The 12,185-nt window shown below is 35.3% G+C and overlaps 1 protein-coding gene across 1 annotated transcript in view; it reads right to left on the reverse strand.

Moving 5' to 3' along the window:
• Positions 1-1,481: 1,481 nt before the first annotated feature.
• Positions 1,482-12,185, reverse strand: part of C1H9orf85 (chromosome 1 C9orf85 homolog) — a 102,619-nt gene continuing 91,915 nt past the window's right edge. Inside the window, exon 3 of the mRNA XM_074280707.1 lies at positions 1,482-1,563. Within this exon, the coding sequence (XP_074136808.1) occupies positions 1,554-1,563 (10 nt within the window). The 3' untranslated portion in view covers positions 1,482-1,553. The remainder of the gene's footprint in view (positions 1,564-12,185) is intronic.

A 12,185-nucleotide genomic window follows, 5' to 3' on the forward strand; every position in this document is an offset into this window, starting at 1 on the left:
TGATCCATGAGTAATTATTCAATTTTAACCTTTAAACTTTTGTAAAGATCTTGCTACCAAAGTCCATGGCACTATCAAATGGTTCAATATCAGAAAAATTTATTATTTTATCAGTGGAAATTACATGAAAGATAATGTATTATCATCTGCTTTACCCATCTTTGGCCCACCTGATCTATCTCTTGCCACTGGATCTAGATGGTTCTGGAAAAGAGAGGCTAGTTTCTTTGCACAGTCCTATCTCACTTAAATCCAATTCAATTGCAAATCATGACATCACTTTACCAATATCAAGGGCCTCTTTTGAGAATGAAGGGAAAACAACAACAGCAACTACTACTACTACTACTACCTGTACCCTACATTGGACCTTTCAATATATCTTTCAGCAGAAATTTTATATAGAAATTTTGTCTCCCTTGAAAATATCTGGGAAGGCCTTACTTTTCTATTCATATTCTCAAATTTTAGCACAATGTTTTGCATAAAATAAGCAGCTAATAAATTATAAGTCATTCACTTGTAAATAGGGCTTTGACACATATGTCGAGAGCCTCAGGGAGCATCTCTGCATTTGAGGAAAATGGAAAGCTTTTTTTTTTTTTTCTTTTTAAAGCTTTTTATTTTCAAACCACATGCATGGATAATTTTTCAACATTGACCCTTGCATAGCCTTGTGTTTCAAATTTTCCCCTCCTTTTCCCAATATGTTATACATTCTAAAATATATGTTAACATATATTATATGTAAACATATTTATACAATTCTCTTGTTGCACAAGAAAAAAATAGATCAAAAAGGAAAGAAAATGAATAAGAAAACAAAATGCAAGTCAACAACATCAAAAAGAATGAGATTTATGTTGTGATCCACATTCAGTTCCCATAGTCTTGTCTCTAGGTGTAGATGGGTCTCTATGTCACAAGATGATTGGAACTGGCATCAGTCATCTCATTGTTGGAAAGAGTCACATTCATCAAAATTGATCATCATAATATTGATATTGTTGTGTATAATGATCTCCTAGATCTGCTCATTTCACTTAGCGTCAACTATGTAAGTCTTTCCAGACCTCTCTAAAATCATCCTCCTGATCATTTCTTATAGAACAATAATATTCCATAACATTCATTCATATTATAACTTATTCAGCCATTTTCCAACTGATGGGCATCTACTGAGTTTCCAGCCACTATGAAAAGGGCTATCAACAGAAAATTGAAAGCTTACTTCCTAGAGAGTCATGATCACATAAAATGGAAGTGCTTTGGAAAGACAATGGAGCCTAAGTGGAAATTCTGAAACTATTTTTAGTTGTTCAACTATATGTTGAAGAGGACATTCTCAGATTGGCTATGGAGTCATTAAAAAATCCCCAAAACTCTCAGTTACCATATCCAACCAGTTGCCATTCTACCCCCACAAAATTTTCTGCATGCTTCATAATATCTCTCTGCTTCTATGGTTACCAAGTTCAGTCACCTCTTCTTTGTCTCTGTGTTCTTGGCCTTTATTTGATGATCCTTGTTCATTGCTGATGAGATATGAGTAACTAAGTGGGCCTGCAAAGAAAAAGAAGTACTGATGAGATCCCTGAGGCAAGCAGGGAAGGGCATTGATGGGGACTAGCTCAATGTTATAGTCCCATCCTTTGTAGAGGTCATGTGGCCCTACCTTGCTGTATTCAGTCAGAAATCCAAGTAACATAAAAACCCTCAGTTTAAATTTCCCCTATAAATCTGTCCATGGCCTACACTATCTTTGAAGTATCCCTTTTGGGGTTAGCCTACTAATGTTCTGTCTCATGGTATCTTTTTTCTCCTTCCTCCCCTATGTCTTATTAATGTCTTTCGCCTTATATCTATCTAACTTTTTTAAGGTGCTAAATCACTTTTTTTACTTAGTCTGCCGGTAGGTTAGTCTCCCACCTCATAGTATATTCCCTTTCTTTTGGTTAATTACTATGAGTTCTACTAGGGAACTTTTACATTATTAATTATTAAAACCACTTTCCTGTCTAACTACTTGTTCTCCCAATCTATTTTATATTTATCATTCCTGGTATTTATTTATTATAACTTCATTTTGTCTTTTACCTCTTCTCCTAAGTAAACATAATTTTTTCAAAGAGAATAGTCATTGTGAATTCTTCACATGCTTGGACCCCAATATTTGATACTGAACCTCAAGCAACATTAATTGCCATATTGAAAAAAAACATAAATTTAAAACCTACTTTCCCCAGAGCCTGAGATAGTTAGTATAAGGAAGAGTTTCTCTCAGAGATGTTAGGGAAAATGTATATACTTTGTTCTGTTAAAAAACAAAACAAAACAAAACAAAAAAAAAAACCACAACATATATATATGTATATATATATATATGTTTAGAAGCTAATCATTATTAAGTAAGTAAATGACACTGGGGTGCTAGTCACAGGCTCTCAACAAAGGCTGTAACAAGATTGGTGGGGATTCAAATCTATGGCATAAAAGAAGAGATAGTTTAATTCCTTAGGTTATTCCTGTTGGAAGGCAACACAGCAGTCTGACTTTGGGAACTCTGTGGACACATTATATATTAATTTTTCATATTAAATATCATATATTCATGATCATGCTTCTCTGATCAACTTCTTCAAATAAATTAATTCCCAAAAAACTCATAATAATTACTTAGGGAGAGGAATAAACTCTACTATTGAAAGATAAGAAAGGAATGAATATGAATAGATAGAAATCACAGAAGATCACTTGTGATTATTTTCTAAATGAATTAGAAATCCAAGAGGAATAATTACAAGCAGTGTAGTTTGAAGAGAAGGAAGATATTATATACATAAATAATCATAATAACCTGAGAATGATTTGGTGATTGTAACATGGCCTCCTTGCAATTACTATTACCAGTCTGTCCTAGGCCCAACAGAGTACCTTTGACCACTGACCTTTGCAGTGTCAACTCTACCAAGCTCACCTACTCTGATGCCTTCAAAGGTCTCTGGCCATGATTTCTTGAATCTAGAGTTTAATCACCAATAGCACACTCAAGAACAGCCACGTGTAAACTTAAAAGCCTTTATTATACCTATTCACATAATACCCTGACTTGTTAGCTCCCTAGTGAACACCTGGTCTGAAGACCCACGTGTTCACTACCAAACTCCTTATCTCTCTGGGCTATCCATCAGCTTGGCTCAGCTACCCCAGGCTAGGGAACCAGGTTAAAGAGAGCGACTGGCTGCAAGCAGTGGGCTTATAAAGGGTCTGTGAGGTCACACACACAGCCAACCAGCGAGAGAGCTGTCACCCATTACGAAGATATCTCAATATGGCCAAGGTTCCACCCACAGGGCAGTCCTATATCCACAGAGATTTCTGTTCCACTCAAATCTCCTGTTGTGTTGTGGCCACCCATTTAAAGGACCCTTACAGGTGATTGACCAATCAAGGCTTGACAAATTTTTAGCAAAACATTCACTATGATTCAGGAAGCCATGAACAAAGAGAGAGTTTTGCTAAGTTGAAAAGGGTAAAGAAAATGGAGAAATAACAGATCTTTTTTCAGGGAAGAGAATCTTAAATCATATTGCTGCGTATTTAAAATGCTTCTACAAAAAATGGTGATGTTCTGCATCTCTACTGAGACCAGAAAAGAGGAGATGATGACAAATTTCCTGTTAGTAAAGTCTGGTTAAACACTGGAATAGAATACTAAAAGGGGTCACAGATTATTCTGAAAAACATTTTTCAAACAAAATAAAATTTTATGCCTGGAAAATGGTATAAGCTTGCCTGTTTTGATGATGGGAGGAGGGGGTTGAGTAAGAGTTTTCTGAGCCTTTTGAATAGATGAGTCACATTTGCATATTCAACATTCTCTTGGAACACAGCTGTAGTTAAGAAGTTATTTTATTCTGCTATCATAAGTGGTAAATCAAGCTAGTTTTTGTTTTGTTCTTTTATATATAAATATATATGTAGATGCTCCAGGCTGCATAAAAAGTGGATTATTTTTTCATTTCTCTACTTTTGTTTTACTTTTCAACATTTATATTTATAAAATTTTAATTCCCTTTTTTTTTCTCCTTCCCTCTCTCCTCTCCCCAAGACATGAAGCAATCTGATATAGTTTATATATGTACAATCATATTAAACATGTTTCTACATAAGTCATCTTGTGAAAGAAGAATCAGAACATAAGGGAAAAACCACCAATTTTTTTTTTTTAAAGTGGAAAAAATGTGTCAATTTACATTTAGAATCCTTAGTTCTTTCTCTGAGTATGGATAGCATTTTCTATCATGAGTCTTTTGGAAGTGTCTTAGGTCATTGTATTGCTGAAAAAAGTGAAGTCTATCAAAGCTGATCATTACATAATGTTGCTATTACTGTGTACAAAGTTCTCCTGGTTCTGTTCACTTCAATATCAATTCTTAAATCTTTCCAGATTTTATAAAGTGGATATTCACAGAGAAGGCAGGATCATCCAAGATATATATGGATGGGTAAAATTAAAGCAAAGGGTACAAAAGTGGGGTGAGAAGTCCAGATGGAGCTTTCTGAAATCCAGTATCAGTATGTATCCAGCAAGCAGGAAATGATGACACCTTCTATTATTGGTATTATGATATAGTTACACCCTGATCACCCTGATGATGATGAAGAGCTTATGTTCTTCCTGGATGGGAGTTGGCAGAAATCACAGTATCATCATAGATTTTTGATCCATAAGTGACCTAATCAAATGGTTTTATTTTACAGAAGATAAAACTGACTCAGAGATGTTAAGCAATTTGCCCAATGTCACATATATTATATGTACAGAGCTGAAATTTGAACTTAGGTCTTCTGATTACAAAACCACTGACCTTTCTATTAGAATACAGATTTCTGAGACTCTTGGTATCATATCCACTTCTTTTTTTTCTCTCGTCACCCCACTTCCTATTGGAAACACTTATTCCTAACAAATGTTGCTCCAGAAATATGACTGATAATAATAAAAATCTGACATTTATATTGCAATGCTGGAGAAACTGAGTCAAGACAGAAATTGTTTTTTAATATTTTAATTGTGAAGAGTTTAGCTGGTGGAATAGAACTCATGTACAAAAATTATTCAACCCTGACCAATTGAGGCAAAGACCTTTTAAAAGATTCTTAGCTAATTAGCATTTACAAGCAGGTTATAGAAACTGAGAAGGCAATTAACCTAACATTTTACAACTGTTGTCTTTACTTCAGAGAGAGAGAGCTGAGGAGTCAACTTAGTATTTACAGCTTGGATAATGGAGCAGTTCCTTCCAGAGAAGGGAGTAGGACCATTATTGGATAGATAGGGACTTCTTACAAGGGCATAGATAGGAAGTGAGATAACATAATTCTATTCCAGGGTAGTTTTGGACAAAAATGGAGTCAGAGTGGTGAGGACCTGGATCATTGTTTTTCTTTTCTATCTTTCATTGTGTCACAATGGTATGTAAGACTCAATTTCTAGTCTTAACGGGGAGGAAGGGAAGGGATGGAAGGGGGGGCAGCATCCAACAATATAGTTTTGCTTTACATACCTTATTTCATTTTATCTCATAACAATAGTGCAATAGGTAGTCCAGGAATTATTATCTCCATTTTACAGATGAGAAAACTGAGTCTGAGTGCAGTTATCCCAAGCAAATCCTTGGGATCATACATTACACTCAGGTTTTTCATGATTTCAGGTCTGAGTTTTCAAGTGTAGCTACTGTCCACAATCGATTGAAAAAGAGAACAAAAAAGGTTATGTATTTCATTTCATATCTTTCAGACTATGCTTCTGAGAAAATTAATTCTAATCTCATTTTTCTCCTCTGTAAAAAGGAAATGACCCTTAATTATTTGACGTCATTTTCAACTAATGATTACAAACTTCCAAGTGTTTTAAGTCCCTTTTAGACTAATTTTATTTTATTTTTTTCAGATACTCAATAAATGCTTGTTGACTTGATAATAAAACAGAATAGTTCATATTTTTCAACGATTTATTCAACAAAATTGTTGCCTTCATTCAACAAAACATTATAGAAAAAGGTAGGAAATTAAATAATAGTAATATTTATTTATACAACACTAAGGTTTAGCATTTTACAAATATTATCTCATTTGATCCTTATGATATGTAAAGCAAATGTTATTACTATCTCCATTTTATAAATGAAGAAATAAGGCTAACAAAGGGTGAATGACATGGTAAAGGATCATACAGATAATCAATGAGGCAGAATTTGACCTAACTTTAAAATACTAATTAATCAGACTAATTTTTGTAATACCGAAGAAACTGAGGCAGGATAGAGATTAGAGAACAATTTAATATTTTATTTGAAAGGGAGAGATTTACTGGGAACAAATGGATCCATGGTTTGGTCCCAGGGTGGAATGAGACTATCATCTTCAAGAATCCAGCATCAAATGTTGGAAACAAGATCCTTTTATAGGGTAAAAAGAAAGATGACATAATGGGGGAGGTTCCTGAGATAGGGATGACCTAATGAGGGGAGGCACCTGGATGGGGATGACCTAATGGGGGGAGGCACCTAGGATGACATAATGGAGGGAGATACTGGGAGGCTCCTGATATTCTAATAATGTCTAAAATGGATAAAGGCCTTTATCCCATCAAACATTAAGATGGAATGATTATAGCCTGAGATCTAAGATATAAGACTTTAATCAACAGACATTCTAATGATTAAGAGGGAATGCTCATAGTCTGAGGCAGAGTAATTGAAATAGGACAATTAGTTGCTAATATTTACTATTACTGTTTTTGTTTTTGTTGTTGTTGTTTTTTTCAAAAGAAAAAATATCCTTTACCAAGTCAGAATTATTCATCACAGCACCACCTAGTGATTACAAAGAATGACTAATAAAAACTACTTTTTAGTAAACTATTATCTACTGGGTGCCAAGCATTATGCTAAGGACAAAGGATACAAAGTGGGGCAAAAAACAGTCCTACTCTTAAGGAACTCACAACATAAAAGGGAGGCAAAAGGTTTGAGAAAGACTTTTTATGTAGAAGATAGGCTTTTAGTTGGGATTGAAAGGAAGCCAAGTAGGCCAACATTTGAGATATGGGAAATAGCCAATGAAAATGTTGTTGGAATTGGGAACTAGGAAATCTTGTGGTAGAACAGAAAGAGGGCCAGCTTCCATAGATTGCAGAGTATAGCGGGGAGAAAAAGCAGAGATTTAAGGTGTAAAAATACTAGAAAGGCAGGGAGGTCGGATTAAAAAGAGCTCTGAAAACCAAACAAAGAATTTTATATTTGATCCTAGAAAGGATAAGGAGCTACTAGATTTTATTGGGTGGAAGTGAGGATGGGGATGGCACATGTGTGACAAGGTCAGAATTATGTTTTAGTAATATCACTGAGGGCCGCAAAGCCATGAAAAAACTGACATGAAAAATCTTAAATATGTTTTTAGCAGGATTTTAAAATATGTGAATTTGCGAAATATTCCAATAATCTATTATGGATCACTGAAGAATGAATTATATTGGTATTTCAGAAAACTGCTGCTACTGGTGCAGTGAAAATCCTAATATGATCGTGTATTAGTCATTTGACATTCTCCCTTCAGTTTAGAATCATTAAGTTTCATAATGTATTCTAAAGCATATCACTGTAGGAAACAGCCTTGCTCTTTATATGAAGAAACACTAAAATACAAATTTAGCCAGATTCAAAGAATTAAAGAATTTCTTTCCAGAAGAAACTATGGGGATTCTTTGGGGGAAAAAAAAAATCTACTCTCTCTGTCTCTCTGTCTCTTTCCTCTCTCTCTCTCTGTGTGCTCTCTCTCTCTTTCTCTTTCTCTGCCTCTGTCTCTCTTTCCCTCTATCTGATGAGAAAAGCATGTAGTGGATAAAACATTGATTAAGAATCATATCTCAGACATTTATCTCAGAGATTTACTAGCTATGTAATCTTAAGCAAATCATTTAAAATCTATAAACTTCAGTTTCCTTATATATAATACAAAGAGTTTGGATTTGGTGACCATTAAGGTCCCTTATAACTGTAAATCTTTGATCCTACCTTTGTCAGTATGATCTTGACAGTTGTCTCTGAATAATAATTATTAGTTCTTAAGGTGACTTTTGTCAAAATTATGTCTCTTTCTTTAGAGGATGTTCTGTCTAATGTGTCTGAGTATCAATGACATCTACCTTCTTATTGGCTTTGCTGACAGTGGCAGCAAAGAGAACAAATGGCTTGACTCCTGAATTCTTCATCTATTTCTGGTCTAGGCCCCTTTGGCCTTCTTCAGCAGATTGCTGCCTTGGTCACCTGCCCTTTCTGTGATCTTCACTACCTATAGGTTCCTTCCCTATTCCTTTTAAGCATGTCTATCTTTAAAAAAGAATTCACTAGTCCTTACTGTGTTTTAAGTTTTTTATCCTTTATTTCTGTTCCTTTTCTCAGGCAGACTTTGAAAAAGCTGTCTGTGGTCAGTGTCTTCACTCTTCTCATTTTCAGAGCTTCAGAGTCTGACTTGTGACTTCATCACTCAACTGAAACTGTTCTCTCCAAAGAATGTGATCTTTAAATGGCCAAATCTGATAGTTTTTCTCAGGCTACATTTCAATAAATCTATCTGCTCAATGTTACAACTGTGACTATGCCTCTTCTCCTAGATGTCTAGATTTTTGACATTACTCTCTTCTAGTTTTACACTGACTGGCCTGTGGATTAAACTGTTCTGTCTCAGTCTTTATTGCTGACTCATCACCTATATTATGTCTCTTAAGTGCTTTGGAGTCTTGGAACCTTTTTTCTTCACCCCTTATTCTTTGTCCTTGTCTCTCTCTATTCTCTCCCCCTTCCCTCTCTTTTCCTCCTCCTTCTCCCCCCTCCATCAATTGTCATGAGTTTAATGACCATTTCTTTTTTTTTTTTTTGCTCTAATAATTTTTTTATTTTTATAATTATAACATTTTTTGACAGTACATATACATAGGTAATTTTTTACAAGATAATCCCTTGTACTCCCTTCTGTTCCGAATTTTCCCCTCCTTCCCTCCATCCCCTCACCCCTTCCCCTAGATAGCAGGCATTCCCATACATATTAAATATGTTATAGTATATCCTAGATACAATATATGTGTGCAGAACCGAAGTTGTTGTTGTTATTGCAAAAGAAGAATTGGATTCGGAAGGTAAAAATAACCTTGGAAGAAAAACAAAAAATGCCAACAGTTTACACTCATTTCCCAGTGTTCCTTTTCTGGGTGTAGCTGATTCTATCCATCATTGATCAATTGGAACTGAATTAGATCTTCTCTATGTTGAAGATATCCACTTCCATCAGAATGCATGCTCATATAGTATTACTGTCGAAGTGTATAATGATCTCCTAGTTCTGCTCATTTCATTCAGCATCAGTTGATGTCTCTCCAAGTCTCTCTGTATTCATTCTGCTGGTCATTTCTTACAGAACAATAATATTCCATAACATTCATATACCATAATTTACCCAACCATTCTCCAATTGATGGACATCCATTCATTTTCCAGTTTCTAGCCACTACAAAAAGGGCTGCCACAAACATTTTGGCACATACAGGTCCCTTTCCCTTCTTTAGTATTTCTTTGGGAAATAAGCCCAGTAGTAGCACTGCTGGATCAAAGGGTATGCACAGTTTGATAACTTTTGGGGCATAATTCCAGATTGCTCTCCAGAATGGTTAGATTCTTTCACAACTCCACCAACAGTGCATCAGTGTCCCAGTTTTCCCACAGCCTCTCCAACATTCATCGTTATTTGTTCCTGTCATCTTAGCCAATCTGACAGGTGTGTAGTGGTATATCAGAGTTGTCTTAAATTGCATTTCTCTGATCAATAGTGATTTGGAACACTCTTTCACATGAGTGGAAATAGTTTCAATTTCATCATCTGAAAATTGTTCATATCCTTTGACCATTTATCAATTGGAGAATGGCTTGATTTCTTATAAATTAGAGTCAATTCTATGTACATTTTCGAGATGAGGTCTTTATCAGAACCTTTAACTATAAAAATGTTTTCCCAATTTGTTACTTCCCTTCTAATCTTGTTTGCATTAGTTTTGTTTGTACAAAAGCTTTTTAATTTGATGTAATCAAAATTTTTTATTTTGTGATCAATAATGATCTCTGGTTCTCCTTTGGTCACAAATTCCTTCCTCCTCCACAGGTATGAGAGGTAGACTATCCTATGCTCCTCTAATTTATTTATGATCTTGTTCTTTATGCCTAAATCTTGGACCCATTTTGATCTTATCTTAGTATATGGTGTTAAGTGTGGGTCCATGACTAATTTCTGAATTAGTATTTCTAGTTTTCCCAACAGTTTTTGTCAAATAATGAATTCTTATCCCCAAAGTTGGGATCTTTGGGTTTGTCAAACACTAGATTGCTATTTTTATTCACTATCTTGTAATGACCTTTTTTATATAAATACTTGTCATTCCCCCGCAAGTCTTCTTCAAAACTTCAAAACCTATTTTTGTGAAAGACACCAGCATTCTTGCAGTTTCCCAAGTTCTTAATATCAGCATTATCCTTGTCATTCTCCTTCACTCCACATATATTTCCAAGATGTTGCTATTCATACCTCCATAGCCTCTCTCATTCAAAATCTTTTCTTTGATACCCTCTTGGTTTAGCCTCCCATCGCCTTTTACCTGGACTATCACAATGGACTCCTCATTGGTCTTCTTGTTTCAAGCCTCTTTTTACTCTTTTCCATTCTCTGTACAGTTGCTAAATAGATTTTTCCTTAAACATACATCTGATCATTTCATTCTCTGTTTAATATAAACTAGAGAGCTTCCTTATTACTTGGAGGGTAGTCTCCCACCCAACTATTCTGTTTGGTTTTTTAAATGCTTCACAACTAGTCTCCTTATAACATTACTCAAATTTTTATTTTTTTATTTTTGTTAATTAGTCATGCCCAACTCTTCATGATCCCATTTTGAATTTTCTTGGGAAAGATACTGGAGAGGTTTGCCATTTTTTTTCTCAAACTCATTTTACAGATGAGAAAACTGATGCAAACTGGATTAAGTGATTTACCCAAAGTCACACACCAACTAAGTGTCTGAGTCAGTTTAGAACTCAGGAACATGAGCCTTCCTGATGCCAGGGTCAGCATTATCCATCTAGATGCCCTATATTGTGTTAATAGCTCACCCCAAAAGAAGTTTCTATTAAGTTATACACTGTCTCACTTGCCTACCTGGTTCAGAGATAACATACTGCTATCCCAAGGGAGTATGGCATAGCAATGGAGTTGTGATAGGAAGAAGATACTTACTATCTGTATGATCCTAGACAAGTCATTTAAACTCTCTAGGTTTCAATTTTCACGTCTGTAAAATTGGGGAGGGGGTGACTCAATGACTTTCTATTGCTAATTCTATGATCCTGTTTCCCCAAAGATGAAACTAGCTAAATAAAAAATAACTTTTTTTAAAAGAGTAGAGAGCTTCTATTAATTTTAATATTATTCCCTTCCTCCCTAATTATCAATAATAATAATCAACATTTCTAAAGCACTTACTATGTGCCAGGCAGAATGTTAAATGTTTTAAAATTATTATCTTATTTGATCTTCATCACAACCCTGGGAGGTAGTTGTTTATTACTATCCCCATTTTATAGATGAAGAAATGGAGGTAAACAGATGTTATATGAATTGACCAGGGTCATACTAATTTGTGTTTGAGGCTGAATTTGAACTGAGATCTTCTTGACTGTAGCCTTATGTAAGGGGCCTTTAAATGGGCGCCACAGCACATCAGGAGATTGAGGCCCGGAAGTAATTTCTGTGGATATTAGGACTGCCCTTGGGCGGGATCCTGGACTGTTTTGGGTGATACGCAATATAAAGACTGTAAATGGACAATGGGCCTGCTTGCTCCTCCCGTGGCTACTTGCCATATGGTGGCCTGGGGAAAGGCTTTGCCCTATGCTTTCTATTGAAGGACTATGCTTTTAAATTAGTGGGTGAAAAACCAACGCACCCACCTGCCGTTGTTATTGAGACAATGTTATTGGACATGACTTTGCTTATGTGCATCTGTGAAACTAGAATTGCTCTAGGATTGTGAAAAGTGCAATAGAGAATTGTGATAAGCTAGAATTGTTCTAGGA

This window comes from Sminthopsis crassicaudata, chromosome 1 (genome assembly GCF_048593235.1).
Source record: "Sminthopsis crassicaudata isolate SCR6 chromosome 1, ASM4859323v1, whole genome shotgun sequence".
NCBI classification, from domain to species: Eukaryota; Metazoa; Chordata; class Mammalia; order Dasyuromorphia; family Dasyuridae; genus Sminthopsis; species Sminthopsis crassicaudata.